Genomic DNA, 17,129 nt, shown 5'->3' with positions numbered 1-17,129 from the left:
CTAAACATAGTTTCACAGGTTAGAAACAAGCGCAAAGTTCCTCACCTGAGCGCGCATCCCAGCTTAGGTGGAGATATCAGGAGAAAAGTGAAGATTCTGACTACCGGATTAAGCTAGGTTCTAAGTGGTGGCTCAGTGGTTAAGTGCTCAGCTGCTAACCAAAAGGTCGGTAGTTCAAACCCACCAGCTGCTCCACAGGATCTGTAAAGATTAGAGCCCTAGGAAACCCTATGGGGCAATTCTGCTCTGTCACTCGGGGTCACTATGAGTGACTATGAGTCAGAATCCACTCGATGGCACCTAACAAACACTGCAGGTTCTGAGAGGGCTGTTGAGTTACTGGGCTTTTTTGCTGTTTTTCTTTAATTTTGAAAAATTGACAGTTGTCAGATTCTGTCAATAAACTGTCACCAGAGGCTATTTCATACAGATAATTTTTATGGGGAAGAAACGATGAATTAAGAAGATATTTTCCTATAAAAACAGAATCATGGATAAAATCGGTAGGGTGTCTGGACTTTGCTTCAAAATAATCCAGGGCAGGGGGAATGGGAGGATATAAATAATCATACTTGGCCATGAATTCATAATTCTTAAAATGGGGTATTGGACACATTGCCCCGTTGCCATCAAGTTGATTCCGACTCATAGCGACCCTAGAGGGCAGAGTAGAACTGCCCCGTAGGGTTTCCAAGGAGCAACTGGTGGATTTGAACTGCCAACCTTTTTGTTAGCAGCCAAGCTCTTAACCACTGCGCCACCAGGGCTCCATTGGATACGTAGGTGGTTATTATATTGTTCTCGTGATACTTGTATAAGTTTGGAGTTTTCCATAATAAGAAGTTAAGGAGAAAAAAACCAGAATCAGATTCTAAATTGAGGTGGCTATTACTCTGAGCCTGTTCAGTTGTTTAATGAAGCTCTTTGAAAACAAGGTGCCGTTCGTTACCTGGCTCCAGGCACTGTCAAGATAATACCTTGAAAGTTTACTAGCAGTCTGTCTCAGCACTCCTGAGTCAAACTTGCACGTGTTTTGAACGCCGCCATTCCTCGTCTGCTCAGACATTGCACCATACACGCTCCCACCAAAAATGTATATACATAAACACACATATAAAATTAAACAGGTGTGACTTTAACATTGCTTTGAGAATTTAAAACCTCCTGGGAAGGCAGACATACTTTCTGTGTCCCTGGCCTAAAGACCCCAGGCAGGCAGCCAGGCAAGGAGGTACGGAGCCCCAAGATTCGAACTTCCTGCCAGGCCCCTGGAATGGGGACCCGCATCCTGCCTCCCTGAGTCAGGCCCTGTATGGGCAAAGCAGTGCCTGCAAGAGCGCCCAGGGCGGGGCCGGAAGGCTGGCTCCTGGCCTGCTGTGCTCCCTTCTACAGCAACTGTCCATGCAGATGGCTTGTTGACAGGCAGTTTATGAGTGATGCCTTGGAGCATACTAACACGAACTAACTGTGCTTCTGCTTTCATTGGACGCGCCCTAGTTGGGCATGACTGTGTCTCTCTCTACATGGGTGCAACTTCTCCCTCTAGCTCCGATGGAGCCGGCTCCAGGGCAGCAGCCCAGGGGAGAGGAGCTAGCACCCAGCTCACTCATAGCCGGGAAGTACCTGAAGAGAGAGGGTGGAAACAGAATGCTTGCCTCCTTGTGCAGCCTCCCGAAGGATCGTCATGGGGTTTTATGTATTCTACTGCCTTCTTATAAAGATACGAACTAAGAAATGCCAGATAGATAAGTGAAAAGTGTCTTGAGCGCCCCCTCAGTGTTTCCTTTTGTACCTTCCTCCTCCCCCCTCCCCCCCCCAAAAAAAACCTCAAACCTGTTGCCATCGATTCTAACTCATAGCGACCCTATAGGACAGGGAAAACTGCCCCATAGGGTTTCCAAGGAGCAGCTGGTGGATTTGAACTGCCAACTTTTTGGTTAGCAGCTGAACTCTTAACCACTGCGCCACCAGGGCTCCAAACTTCCCAGAAACCTCCGTGTGGCAGGAGAAAGGTGTGCTCCCTTCCCTCAAGATCTGTGAGTTTCAACAGGCTCCTCGAGGAGAAATTAAGCCCCTGGAAGGTAGAGATCATGCCTTGATCATATTTTTTAAAATTCGCACAACAGAAAATTCACCATTTTAAGGTGTATGATTCAGTGGCACTTAGCACATTCACAGAGTTGTGCAGCCACCACCTCTGTCTAGTTCCAGAACATTTCCATCAGCCCAAAAGGAAACCCCAAACCTGTTAGCAGTCAGTCCCAGTTCCCCTGTTCGCATACCCCCAGCCCTAAGCAAACACTAGTCGACTTTCTCTCTATGGCTTTGCCTCCTGGACGTTTCCTAGACACGCAGTCACGCAGTATGTGGTTTTTTGTATTTAGCTTCTTTCACTCCACATCAAGTTTTTGAGGCTCACCCACACTGTAGCAGGTATCAGAACTCCATTCCTTTCCACGGGCTTGCCCAGCTTTGCATCACAGCACCTAACACAGTGGCTGGAGCAAAGTGAACAACAGCATCTTCAGTCACCTGCAGGGTGGGTAGGATTAACCAGACACAGGGGAAAGGAGAGGGGTCCCAGGGACAGAAGAACTTCTGCACAAGCCCTGAGCCTGGCAGAGCGTCAGGACCTGGAAGAAGTGAAGTCCACGTGGCTGGTGAGAGGAGAGAGCAGGGACGTGGACAGGAGGCTGGGAGCTCGGCAGAGCCAGGTCACAGTGTGGGTCACATGGCCCTGCAGCCATGCATGCTCCTGGTTGCTCAAACGGTGTCCCCAGCCAGCTGTCTGAATTCATCCCAAGCAATCACCCTAAATCCTCTGACATCTAGAATGGCAGTGATGTGTAATCAAGAAAAAACCATTTTTTAAAAAATTTCATAACTTGTTTGTTGAAATGGTACAGGGACAGGAGTTTTCAGGAAAAATGGATGGAGCAATATTGGGCAGGGGTGGGCAATGGGGCCCAGTTGACATGACCGTGATTTCACAACGCAGCAATGGGTGCCGGGGAAGCAGTGAGTGCTGATACCCTCTGTGAACTGTGGGAGGTGCAGGCGTCTAGACGAAGTCAGAGCGTGTACTCAGAGTGAACCTACCTGTGGATTAAGTCAGGATTACCTTCTCCACTTTCCCACGTTCAAGGGACATGGCGTGACACCTAAAGCTGGCTAAGAGTCACAGATTATATTTAAACTCAGATTCCAGACCCGCCCATGACTATTTTGGCAGGATGTATCTGGTTTTTTCAATGCAGTCTAGAAGCAGGCCTATCGTTTTTTACTCAGACTGCCTGGAGGGAGCTTAATCTTTGTTTTCTTCCTACAGGCCAGACAATTAAGTGGCGTTTCCGGAAGTCCATTTTTAAAAAAAACGTTAAGAAACTGTGCTCTAAACAGTCTTTTCATTCTTGTGCATAAAGAGAAGCCTTTCCCTGGACCTCTACTATTTTCCAGCCCTGAGGGAAAAGCAAAAAGCATGAGTCAGTCGTCCCAGGCCCTGCCTTCCTCCGAGGTGACCAGCTTTTCCTTCTCTGCCCTTCTGTCACTAGGGTGTTAGGTTCTTGCAAGTTATTTGGATACTGATCAAGATTTCAAGCTGAAGATGATGGCAATGAACAGCCTGCGGCTCCTTTCTCAAGCGTTTGCACACACAATGCCGTGGAGAAGGATCCAGATCCCCAGGCCCATGTCAAGGCGGCCCTGCAGCCTTTACACCTGCACTTACAAAACCCGGAACCCAGCCTGTGAGTACACCGCCTCCTTCTAGAGAGAAAAAGGCTTGTTGTTGAATGAAGGTCACGTGTGTGATGGATTTGTCGGGTGAATGTCATTGGGAAGCCTCCGTGTGATTGTAGGGCTTAAGAACTGTGTGACGAACCAATCGTTCCTCTATTTGTCTCTTAAAATCAATGTGGAAAGTTCTGTTCTTGACCAATTTTACAATGATGACGTGCAGGAACGCGACAAGGGAGACCTCAATTTTGAAATGCTCCGGAGCCTGTTCTTTATTGTGTCTAAGAGGTGGCAGTTTTCTTAAGGTTGAACCACAAACTGTGAATTTTTCACGTGAAGCCCAAGTTTCTGGATATTGCCCATTCATATCTGCAAACAGTTTAGTAGCTTCCAGCTTGGGAATATTTGGTCCTGTAGTTACAAATTGCAGAGTTATTTGTAGCTACCAGCTTGCAAGTGTGTGTTCTGCTGTAAACACGGACGAGCAAGCGAGCCAGCAAACGGTCTTACCCGGCATCTTCTGGAAATACACATTACAGCCCTCATCCAGGGATGCAGGCTTTTTCCACCGCTGAACTGTCGGCAGTAGGGCTGGATCATTCTTTTTCGCCAAGGCTGTCCTGTGCACTGTAGGGTGTTGAGCAGGATCCCTGGCCTCTGCTCACTAGACGCAAGTAGCACTCCACCCCACCCCAAGTTATAACAACCAAAAACATCTCCCAAAACCAAACCAGACCTGTTGCCATCCAGATTCTGACTCATAGCAACCCTATAGGACAGGGTAGAACTGCCCCTAGGATTTCTAAAGAGCAGCTGGGGGATTCGAACTGCCGACCTTTTGGCTAGCAGCTGAGCCAGACGTTGCCAAATTAGCTCTGGAGGGACACAGTCACTCTGGTTAAGAACCACCGAGATGATGGGGGCAGAGGATAGACAATGTGTGTGTTGGTGGAGAGATGAGTTTAATTAAATGGCTAAGTGTATCTTTCAAAGAGGAATTTTCCATCTTTTCCCCTGTTAAAAAAAATGGCAGAGAGTTTTCACATGCTGGCTGGCTTCCAGAGTCTAGGTTTCTCAACTTTTTCTCTTTGTGTTTATTCTCTTAACTCTATAAGCACATAAGAAATGGAATTCATTAATATTGCTAATCTAGCTCAATTCGAGGGCTTGAAACTGCTCTCTCTATATATTTTCATTCTAAGTTTATTTTATTTCCTCCAACATTAACTGTGTCCTCATTAAAAACTGGCCCAGGTCATAACAAATTTCTCGTTGCTAGGTGTGGCTTCCTATGGGCATGCCCACATCCTGACCCCTTCTGGCTTATTGTAGTACTGGCACATTGTGGTCTAAGGCTGAACATGGAAAAAATTAGTCATATTATGTAGTCACTAATGTTTTTGTTTTGTTTTGCTTTTACAGAAAGTTAAAAGTTAGAGATCTAAAATCCAACATGCTTGTGTCTTTAAGATCGTTTGCTCTTTTCAGTATTGACAAAAAACAAAAAGTAATGGCTCGGGGAAGTGGGCCTTTCACTTGATTAATTTTCCAAATCACATGAAATGTTCTTGTTTTGTAAGGCACTTGGAAAAATAGGTGACAGTCACCATTTGAATTTGCTTTTGGCATATGCACTGTCCCTACATGTTTTCACCCAGGAGAATATTCTGGTCTTCATTGCTGTGGGTCACTGACCTCATACTGTCCATGCCCCTCATCTGTTTCATTGTAGAGACAGTACTCATTGTTTCTGGAAGCTCACTACTGCAAGAGAAGGCCCAGTGTACACTTGTGACCACAATGCTTCCCAAAGATGTTGAGGATTAGAAAAGATACCGTGGAACGTTCTTAGCTAGTGCCTGCCGCACAGTGAACACTCCCTATTGGCAGCTACTTCCGGTACTCGGATTGCTGTTATCATCAGCAGCATCTTTATCATCATCATAGGCTCGGTGCCTCCCTAAGATTTGTCAGTTGGACTGTTTTTCAGATGAGGTGAAGCAGAGCAAGGAGTAAAGGACAGTTGGAGGTCACAGCAAATTCAGCAAAGCACCATTTCACTACAGCCTTGGAAACCCCACAGGGCAGTTCTGCTCTGTCCTGTAGGGTTGCTATGAGTCAGAATTGACTGGACAGCAACAGGCTCAGTTTTTTGGCTGATAAGTGGATGTGGCTCCTCTGACGAACTAAGCTCAGCATCCAAGTGCCTTTTACAGCCCGTTGGCTCTGACAAGGTGATTCTGTGATCGTCCTCCACAGTCACACGAAAGAGGGTCTGTGTATATCCTGTCACTGCGCTAAGACCATAAAGATGATCTTCAATTACATGAGGAAATAGGACATTACAAGAAAAGGGACAGTTCAGGGCAAGGCACAGGATAAAATGAGGCTATAGGCCATGCGTCTGTCAGTTTGTCGTACTGTGCTGCTTGCATGTTGCTGTGTTGCTGGAAGCTATGCTACCAGTATTTCAAAGACCAGCAGGGTCACCCATGGTGGACAAGTTTCAGCAGAGCTTTCAGACTAAGACAGACTAGGAAGAAAGACCTGGCAGTCTGCTTTTAAAAAAAAAATTGGCCAGTGAAAATCATACAAATAACAGCTGAACGTTGTGTGATATAGTGCCGGCAGATGAGCCCCTCAGATTGGAAGGTACTCAGAATAAGACTGTAGAGTCAACCTTAATGACGTGGATGGAGTCAAGCTTTCAGGACCTTCATTTGCTGATGTGGCATGACTCAAAATGAGAAGAAACAGCTGCAAATATCCATTAATAATCTGAACATGGAATGTATGAAGTATGAATCTAGGAAAATTGGAAATTGTCAGAAATGAAATGGAACACATAAACATCAATATCCTAGGCATTAGTGAGCTGAAATGGACCGGTGTTGGCCATTTTGAATCAGACAATCATATGGTCTACTAGGCCAGGAATGACAAATTGAAGAGGAAGGGAGTTGCGTTCATCGTCAAAAAGAACATTTCAAGATCTATCCCGAAGTGGTCAGAGAAAATCTTGCGGAGGAAGTGAGAATGAAGCAGCCCAGAGACCTAAAGATACCAGGGAGCTAGCCCCTGAACTGCGCGAGGGGAAAACGGATTCGGGCAGAGGAGAAGCAGGAACGAAGTGGCTCAGGCCAGAAGGACCTTTCCACATTTGAAGAGCTGACAGAGGGACACGCCCCAAGGCTGAAGGAATAGTAGTACAAACACAAGATAACCAAATCCAGGACTAGTTATACAAATAAGAAATAGAACTGAGAACATCCTCCCCTTGGAATCTAAAGGCGTTTTTGTTGCTCATCAGCGAGGGATTAGGGACACCTTCTTAGTGATGTATGATTCTCTCACTTAAATTATCACCACCGCCACCACCCGTTGCCATGGAGTTGTCTCTGACCCATGGAGACCCCATGTGTGTCAGAACAGAACTGTGCTCCATAAGATTTTCAATGGCTGATTTTTCAGAAGTAGATCAGCAGGACTTTCTTCTGAGGTACCTCTGGGTGGACTCGAACCTGCGACCTTTCAGTTAGCAGCTGAGCTTTAACCGTTTGCCATGCAGGGGCTCCCACTCAAACTATGGGTTGATATAATTAGGATCTCTGTTTATTTCATTTTCTACATACAAGAAAAACCTTAAAATGAAGTCTCTGTTTTCAGAACACTGAATCATCTTCCTATTTTGAGGGAAAGTATGATCAACTACCGAGAAATCATTTTAATCTCTGTTTTGTTAAGCGGGAGGTGGAGGGGAGGAGGGGAGAACAAAGGTGGTGGTTGTTAATTGCCGTCCCAGTCAATTCCAGCTCCTGGCGACCCCACGTGTCAGAGTAGAACTGCTTCATAGGGTTTTCAAGGCTGTGACTTTTTGGAAGCCGATCACCTGGTCTGTCTTCCAAGGCGCCTCTGGGTGGGTTCAAACTGCCAACCTTTCAGTTGGTAGTCAAGCGTGTAACTATTTGCACCACCCAGGGACACCCAAAAAAAAATCATTTTAATCTCTGTTTTGTTAAAGTGGAGGAGAAGGAGAAGAGAACAAAAGTCAGAGTTTACCAAAAGCAAAACAAGCCACTGTCAGACAGCTGGCCTTACCGTGGGGACAGTGACCAAGGCCGCTGGTGGGTTGGTCTGTGTTCTAAAAGGAGGAAGTAGATGTGGGGAAAGAAAGCCTTGTGGAAGCTGAACTTGTAAACTTGAAGACATAACTTAAGGTTAGCGTTATGGTCCCTGAAGGAGCAGTTGAATGAAAAGGCCCCCTATTTTGGCTGTGTTTGCATGGGCGTGAGAGGTGAGTCTGTCCATTTCCTGGATAAGGAGGAATTCCGTTTCCGTTCTTCCCTAGTATTCACCGAAGACCCTCATGAATTGGTTTGGAAGGGTGTGAATTTTCAAATTATCAGATACATCCTGAGTAACCCAGAGGAGGAGATGCCTGGAGGCCTCTCTGTGCAATAGAACTTTAAAGCTGGGGCTTTCTAGAAGTTCAAAAATGTAACATAATTTGAGGCAAATAGAGCTTTTTTTCCCAACAGTAGCAATTGGATAATCAATCAATTAAAGAGCATATATATTGAATAGGGTGCCACAGGGCAACAAAAAAGGAGGAAGATATGGTCCTGCCCTCAGGGAATTTGCATTCTAATCACATTATAATATGAAAGTATTATACTGGTTCAAATGCAGTTCCCATTTTAGGTTTCTAAAACAGAAAGTTCTTGTTTTTCTCTAAGGAACAAGTTTTTTTATACTAAAGAAAAAAATTAAAACATTGTGTTCAGATCACTCCAGAGATAGGAGAGTACTGGGTTCTATGAAGAAATAGAAAAACAAGAATACTCTGAGTTTGTGTATAATTTTTAGCTCTAGACTAGGGTTTCTTAACTTTGGCACTATTGACATTCTAGGCCAGATAATTCGTCATGGTGTATGCTGTCCTGTTTATTGTAGGATGTTTAGCGGCATCCCTGGCCTCTATCCACTAGATGTCAGTAGTGTCTTCCCTCAGTTGTGACTACCAGAACTGTCTCCAGGCGTTGCCAGATGTCCCCTGGGAGGCAAAAGCAACTTTGCTTGAGAAAAACCAGCCTAGATACTCCGGGAGATCTCTTTATCAATACCGTGGCAGCCCTTTTCCCAAAAATACAAGGCCAAGATTTTGAACTTCCAGCTTTGGGCAACTACTGAGGGAAGAGGAAGGTCTCCTGTGGAAGATTAAACCAGAGACAGGTTTGTGTTCTTCATGAAAATGGGAGGGCGATCCTGCCCTCCAGGGGGAAGTTGACTGGGTAGCAGTTACCTGGTTACTTTCTCAAATCCTTAGATGCATTCTTAGTGGTGCAGCGTGAGGCATAGGGTCATTGGTCTTGGTTGTACCCATCTGTGTGGCTTCTACGGGGCAGAGAACTGAACAACCCCAAACGTCATATATGTGGGTTCTAGTCATCATGTAGAGATATGTCAGCAGGCCGACCTCTGTCATCAGGAAGTGTGCTGACTTTTATCAGGGACTTACTGCAGACAAAGACCCCATGCTTGACGGTGGAGGAAGTCAGTATCAGTGGGGACAGATTATGTGTGTGTGTGTGCTCCTTAGTATGTAATATGGATTGACACGGTGGCTGCGACAATGGGCTCAAACATAGCAACGATTGTGAGGATGGCACAGGACCAGGCAACATTTCATTCTGTTATCCATAGTCACCATGAGTCAGAGCTGACTCGGTGGCACCTAAGAACAACAACTAGCTACTTGTGTGGTGAGCTGAGGACTTGAGGGACCTTAGCAATGCTTGTATTTTACCCGGATTTTCAGGATGGCTGCCTCATCCTCCAAGTTTGCTGACGTAAGTGGGGAGCTCAACATTGCATTTATATGGGATAAGCCTTTTACAGCTACTAGCCAGCCAACAAAACACATACGATACCTCATTGAACGTTTGCTTTCCAGAACTTCTTCCCCCTCTTCCCTCATTCCCTTTGTTGAAAACAAGTCTGTTCCTAAAATACTAAATTAATTTGTATTTGTATCTCAAACTAGTTTTGGGGGGTAGGGCCCAGATAATTCTCAACAGAGAAAAAGAACTCATTTGTGAATACCCTATTTCCACGTGGCACTAATCTCCATGCATTTTTTACTGGTGTCCCAGGACCGGATGCCTCTTGACGTAGTGAAATCAGTAGGATAAACAGAGACGTTTGGCTTTGCAAGACAGCAGACTGCTGCTCCGCTGACATTTTGAGATTTCTTTATCCTCTGCTTTAGTCAATGGGTGAAGCCCCAAAGCAGCTAATTCCTAACACCTGGGGTTTCCTTGGCAAGTTTTGCTTATCTGTGGTACTCGATAGTGGATGGTCTTGGTAATAACCCCCGGTCTACTTTCTCCTAGTGCATCCGCTCTGGGAGAGCGTGGACCTGGTTCCTAGGGGCGATCGGCAGTCGCCGATCAATATCCGGTGGAGGGACAGTGTTTACGATCCTTGCCTAAAACCTCTCACCATCTCTTATGATCCAACCACCTGCCTCCACATCTGGAATAACGGGTACTCTTTCCTTGTGGAATTTGAAGATTCTACAGACAAATCAGGTGAGAGCAAGATCTGGGGGTCCAATCTGGAGTTAAAGGACACATTAGCTACTTCCATGGTGTTAATGGACCTCATTTGTTAGCAACCCATTTGACTTTCTTTCCGAATGTATGAAAAAACATCCCTTCGAGTTCTTATGCACGCTTCCTTCTACTAGAATAGGTAGTATTTTCATAATTAGTCAACGAAAAAGCAAATAATTCACATCATTAATATTTATATTTAATTGAGTAAGTAAAGTAAAGTAACTGATACATGCATTTCTATATATAGATTCTGTCACTGGTTGGTGAATAGAGTATAAAATTAAAGCTTTGACAGAAATTGTGTGTGTGTATGTTGAACATGTGCTAATTTCCTCTGCTGGCTGACTTTATGAGTAACCTCTGTATCAAATAGTAATACCATTTAATCGTTTTAACTGATAAGATTGCAATGCATTTGTAATGGGGCAAAAAACACATCCATGTGTGCATAAGGATATGGGCTTTAACAACTAGCGAAGACTAGTTGTACAGTAAAACTTGAGAAAGCCAGAACCTGTCTAAGGCAGAAACCTGTCAGAGAAGGAAAATGCAAATATTTTCCACTAAAATGAGCAATAGAAAAGTGGTAAGACTGCACCCTGTCAAAGGCGGAAAACTTGGGAGACCCGGAAAAACAAGGCAGTCCCGCTGCATTCCAGCTCTCACAGGTTTCACTGTATTTTAGAAAAATGGAAACTCATGATCTCTTAATTTTGTCAAATAAATGTTAACTATTTTAAAAGGAACACAGTTTAAAAGAGATTTTCAAATTCACGTATTAGATTGCTTTTGAATCTTTTCTTTCTGTCAGCCTACCCAGATATAAACTAATCTGAATGATTTCAAAATCTAACGGAAATTCTTGGAGTCTATTGAAGGCAGAATGTGATTAATTCTGTGCGGGTTTCTCTTTGTTGTTGTTGTTTTTACTGAATTTAATGGAATCAAATAGTCCTAATAAGCCTGAAATAATTATTATTTGAAATTGTGTATCTCAACCAGTGGCAATTTTGCCAGCCTCCCTCCCTGCCTCCTCCCCCCGCACCCCTCCTACTAGACACTTGGAAACATCTGGAGGCATTTTTGGTTGTCACATCTTGAGCGGGGGAGAGGCTTGCTCCTGGCATCTAGTGGGTCAAAGTCAGGGATGCTGCTACACATTCTACAATACACAGAATGGCCTTAACTCTTCAATAGAGCTGAGGTTGAGAAACCCTGATCTAAAGGAAATCTGTTTTCTTTCATGAATATGAGGAAGTGAGTCCATGAAAGTGATAATGGAGTAAAAAAGTATAACTTAATGAATGAAATAGGAGTGTTCACTCCTGTGTTTATCCTGGCTCTAGAATTCCCAACTCTAGCGTGTTTCCTTGCCTTCTCCTAGTGATGCTCCCATACAGACAACCTGGCCCTCTGGCCCAATTGCAAAAAGACTGCCCCTCTAATGGATGTAATTTCTTTCTAGTTCGCTTCCCTCTGACATACTTCTCTGCTGTGATTCAGAAAGTTTCCTGTCTGCTCTTAAGGCTATTTAAGTGTCTTCACATCCACCATTTTCCTCTTTCTCCTCCAGAACATGACATGGCTCCAAAACCCTGAGCATCTTATTACGTATCTCCAACTAAGAAGGAATTGCCCCTTTTCCCCCCAGATTCACTGCCATCTTTCTTAACTTCTCCAAAACCCCAGATTGTGCCCCCTCTCAACTGGAGGTCCGTAATATTGCATTGGAGCCCTGGTGGCACAGTGGTTAAGAGCTATGGCTGCTAACCAAAAGGTTGACAGTTCAAATCCCCCAGCCACTCCTTGGAAACCCTATGGGGTAGTTCTACTCTGTCCTATAGGGTCACTATGAGTCGGAATCAACTAAACGGCAATGGGTTTTTAATATTGTGTTATCTATAAGGGTCCTAGAATTCTTCCAAACAACAAGCCATATTCCTTTGTCCCAGACAACCATCTTACACTAGGGGAGCTCTACTTATCTCTCTTATAGTGCTACCATTATTCCTGCCCGACCCGAACTAATGGGCCGACCTGATCTACAGAGCACCACTCTCATACTCTCATTCTGAATGCATAGCAATCTTCTCGAGCCTCCACCCCAGCTCGGTCCCCAGCCACCTTCTTTCCTTTCTCATGAGGGTTGTAGGTGTTGGTCAGCCTTCTAATGCCTTTGACAGTCTAGGAACTATCAGGAGTCTGTGGCCAACATATCATGGCTTCCTTGAGCTGGACATCTTAGAGAGTTGTTTAATGGATTTCTTAACCAAGTGAGTTAATTCCAAGATCATTCAAGGCAAATAGCTGTTTGTTTCATTTTTCAGTCGTCTTTTATTCTCTTGAACAATAGATCCAAGAATTCTTATCATCTGTTTGCATTGTCAATATCCCACGGAAAACAAACGACTTGCCTTTTGCTCATACTCGCTCTTTAGATCCCTGCACAGCCAACTGACTAAATCATTTCTTGATCTTCTTTCCTTAGGTGAGTCACTCTCGTGCTGTGTTTACAAAATATGCCAGAAAAGTTGTAGAGAGGCATTGTTAATGTTCTCGTTGTTTTTTGGGGGAAGACCAAAACTGATAGCCGCGTTTTGTTATGCTTTAATACTTATTTTCTTTACAATATCTCGTTCTCTAACAAGCACCTAACTTTCTCTCTCTTTTACCACGTTTCAGTGACCGCCTCCTACTTTCTGCTTATTCTTCCCTGCTATTTCTCCATGCTGTTGCAAATTAATCAATATCATTCCAAGAGGAAGAGAGAGTGAATGAACATAAAAACTAAAGAAAACAAAGATATCTAGAAATGCAGAAAGACAAGAAACAATTCTAGAATAGTAAGGATCTAACTATCAATATCTATAAATTTCAAAATAGGATTAAAAAAAGAAAACTAGGAAATGCTGCTACAGTGTCTTTACAAAGAACTGGGGAAAAAAGTGTAGGAAAACGTGGCAGGGGATAGTATATGACCAAAACCAAACATACCCAACCTTCTGAGATGCAGCTAGCACAGTGCTTAGAGGGAAACTTATAGATGAAAATGCCTATGTTAGAAAAGAGGAAATTTCTCAAATCAATACCCTAGGTTTCCACATTAAGATGTTAGAAAGGGAAGAGCAAACTAAACCCAAAGCAAGCAGAAGGAAGGACATAATAAAGAATAGAGCAGATACCAATGAAATCAAAAGTTGGTTCTTTGAAAAGACCATCAAAATTGACAGACCTTTAGCTAGGTGGACCAAGAAGAAAATAAGAGAGAAGACGTCAACTTACTAAAATTGGAATGAAAGAGGGGCCATCATGACCAACCTTGCAGAATTAAAAGGATTATAAGCGAAGGTATGTGATCATCTTGTACCACCGCCCTCTGCCACAGTTATTGATTTGATGAGTGCATATGAAAACCAAAACCAAACCCCTTGCTGTTGAGTTCATTCTGACTCATAGCGACCCTATAGAACAGAGGAGAACTGGCCCATAGGGTTTCCAAAGCTGTAATCTTTACGGAAGCAGACTGCCACATCTTTCTCCCTCGAAATGTCTGGTGGGTTCAAACTACCGACCTTTCGGTTAGCAGCCAAGGCTTTAACCACAGCACTACCAGGGCTCCCTGAATGCATGTGAGAGGTACAAAATGTTGTAGGGAAGGACACTAAATTTTCTGTGGGCCGAGTTCCATGGAGGATCCCTGTAAATGTGTCACCTGCTGTGAAATTACTCTTACGAGTGATCTCAGAAGGCATTAAAGAGAAGGAGATGTGAGTCCAATTGGTGTCCTACTAAGGGTGCCTTCTGCCCCATCTTGCTTCACTTATTTTATAATTATTTTATAATTTTATGGGGCACAGCCAGTAAACCTAATAAGAATGCTTTCAAGAGCATTTGGAGTTCTCTTTCCCGGTTTTTGGTCCTGCATTTAATTTCTTTTTTAACAATTCAGTGATCGTTAGTGAACTTACAGAGTTGTATAGCCATCACCACAGTCTAATTTTAGAACATCTCCATCACCCTGGAAAGATCCCTTGTACTTGTTTCCTGCATTTACTTTTGTTTGTAAGGTCCTGTGGGTTACCGTTCTCTTCATCACCCCTTCTCTGCTAGCTCCTTTACCTCCATACCTAAAAGCAAAAGAAGAAAGGGAACATTAAGCAGAATTGCTTACTAAAAGCCACACTCCATGCTAGGTGTTTTCTGTTCGTTATCTAATTTATACAAGTTTAATCTTTTCTCATCTGAGAGCATATAAGGAACAAAATATCAACAACCTCAAGTAGATAAATCTATATTTATTGGAAGGAGCCCTGGTAGCACAGTGGTTAAAGTGCTCAGCTGCTAGCTGAAAGGTTGGCGATTTGAACCCACCAGTGGCTCATCCAGAGAAAGATGTGGCAGTCCGCTCCCGTAAAGATTTACAGCTTTGGAAACCCTATGGGCCAGTTCTACTCTGTCCTATAGGGGTCGCTATGAGTCAGAATTGACTCAATGGCAACAGGTTTGGTTTGGTTTATATTTATTGGCTATGTCTTATGACTCCTCTGCTCTCTGTTTCACTACCTTCTGTCTCCCTTCACAACCCAGTTTCTTGATAATGGTACTTTCTCTCCTCTACCCATCACCCCCACCCTGCCTCACCCTTTTCCTCACTCTTGCTGAGGTTACTAGTGACATCCCAATTAACAAACCCGACAGACCCTTTACAGTTTATTTCCTTGGTTCCTTATTTCATTGAAGACCTACTAAGTGCCGGACCCTGTGCCAGAGTAGAAAGAGAAATAGGGATAGTTCCTGTCTTAAGGAGCTTATAGTGTAGTGGGGAGGAAGAGCTTTGGAGAAATGGCGCTAACGCAGCGTGTGAAGCGCTCTGATGGAGGTATGCATGTGGGCCTAGTGGGAAATGGCTTCTTGGCAGAAGTGATGCCTGGGCAGCCCACGCGGAGGTGGAGGTGTGATGCTTGCATTAGGTATTACTCCATGTGAAGTCCAAGATGAAAGTGGAAGAAGAGCAAGCCCAGAGGTAGCAGGAGCCAGCTTGCGGGGGACTTTGCAGACCACGCTCAGAGTCTGGGATTCTGGGCACAGCTTTGCTGTGCCCTCTGGCTCAGGGTCTCTCCTTGGACCGTGATCAACGTGTTAGCCGGTGTCGAAGGCAGAGTGAAAACCTAAATGTGAAACAAACACACATCAAGTCAGGTCTCCAATCTGTGGAGTTCACTGAAGTGCTACAAATTGTCCTGTGTATGAACTTGTACTTAGATCTGTTGGGCGTGGAAGGGACTGTGTTTGCCCCAGATCGCTAGCCCTCACTGGGGAAAATGTGCTCCTCTGTTCTTACCGTCTTTGTCAACAATAAATGGCACATCTGGGATGATGACTTCATAGCTGCAAATCTGGCTGAACTGGGGGGAGCAGTGTGCATCCACTGCCACCACTCTCAGGATGCTCTTGTACAGCCTCCCCTCAATGACCGTCGCCTTGTAGGACTTCTCCTTAAACACGGGTGCATACTCATTCACAGTGTTCACGTGAATGCAGACAGCTGCTCTGGTAGAAGAAAGAAAAAAGCTATTTGTCTCTACCCAAAGGATACCAATTCTGCCCCATTTTTAAGGTTTCCTTCTTCAGATACTCTGTTTCATGAAATTCATACGGATGAAAGTGACAGTGAAACTATTCATTTTTTAAAAAAAAAAAAAAAGAAGAAGATGATGTCAGCTGGAGTTGGGCTCTCATCTCAAGGCTCACATGGCTGGTGGCAGGATTCAGTTTCTCTCAGGGTCTTAGTTCCTTGATGGCTGTTGGCCAGACACCACTCTCAGTTCATTGCTATGTGGGCCTCTCCACAGGATGGTTCACAACATGACAGCTGGTTTCATCAGAGTGAGCAAGCGAGGAGAGCCGGAGAGGTAAGGCAAGATGGAAGCCACAGTCTTTTTATAACCCACTCTCGAAAGTGACATCTCATCACTTTTGCCCTGAAAAGCAAGTCATTGGGTCCAGCCCTCACTCAGGGGAGGGGATTACAGAAGAGTGTGACTACCAGGAGACAGGAGAGATGGTGGAAACCCGCTTAGAAGCTCCTGGCATTCATGGCTAATGACACACAGCCAATTTAGTCAAACTGAGACCCTTTTCCTGCAAAGTGCATGCTCTTAACCACAATATACAGTAGAATACCTCCTTGTTTCACCTTTCCACTATGGGCAATTTATAGGGGTAGAGTGCCCAGCACGTAGTAGGGACTTAATGATTTTCCTAGCCAGCAGGTACGAGCATCAGATGCCTGGGCCTCTAACCTCTTCTCTCCAGGGATCACAAATGCAGATGTACCTATAGGCCAGGGAGTGAGGCTGGGAGGGTCTAAGGAGCCCAGCAGTGGGGAACCGTGAAGAACTGATGAGGGCAGCCATTTCTCCCGCCCAGTCACTTGTCGCCCAGGAGGAGTATGCCCAACATGGCCAGACTGGCCCCTTTTCAAGTCTGTTTGGGAATCTGAATTTTTATGTACACTTGTCCCGCTTTACATGTTGACAACTAATTACAAATTTTGTTTAGTATTGTGTGAATCAGCACTGTGTGGGTGAATCAAAACACCTCCTGTAGACCAATCCTGCTCCCACCCACTCCCCCACCCATCGGTGACTTATCCTGCCGGCTGCGCTCGTCATCACTGGAGGGGATGCCTGGTGAGGGCCCGGTGTTGTGCTGAGGACCAGGAGGGAAAAGCCGACTGCCCTCCTCTGCCCTTGTCACGTCACTTGGGACCCAAAC

The 17,129-nt window shown here is 44.7% G+C and overlaps 1 protein-coding gene across 2 annotated transcripts in view; it reads left to right on the top strand.

The window, feature by feature from the left end:
- Positions 1-3,201: 3,201 nt before the first annotated feature.
- The window catches only part of CA5B (carbonic anhydrase 5B), a 28,160-nt gene continuing 14,232 nt past the window's right edge, over positions 3,202-17,129 (top strand). The window contains exons 1-2 of one of the 2 annotated variants that reach the window (XM_012558381.2): positions 3,202-3,746; positions 10,128-10,325. In XM_012558381.2, coding sequence (XP_012413835.1) covers positions 3,605-3,746; positions 10,128-10,325 — 340 coding nt within the window. In that variant the 5' untranslated portion in view covers positions 3,202-3,604. Of the gene's footprint in view, positions 3,747-7,711; positions 8,030-10,127; positions 10,326-17,129 lie in introns of those variants that run through there. The other variant, XM_023740681.1, reaches the window with a different exon arrangement.

The sequence above is a fragment of the Trichechus manatus genome, unplaced genomic scaffold (genome assembly GCF_000243295.1).
Source record: "Trichechus manatus latirostris isolate Lorelei unplaced genomic scaffold, TriManLat1.0 scaffold00162, whole genome shotgun sequence".
Taxonomy (NCBI): domain Eukaryota; kingdom Metazoa; phylum Chordata; class Mammalia; order Sirenia; family Trichechidae; genus Trichechus; species Trichechus manatus.
Note: the sequence above shows the minus strand (reverse complement) of the source record. Positions and strands in the feature narration are given on the sequence as shown.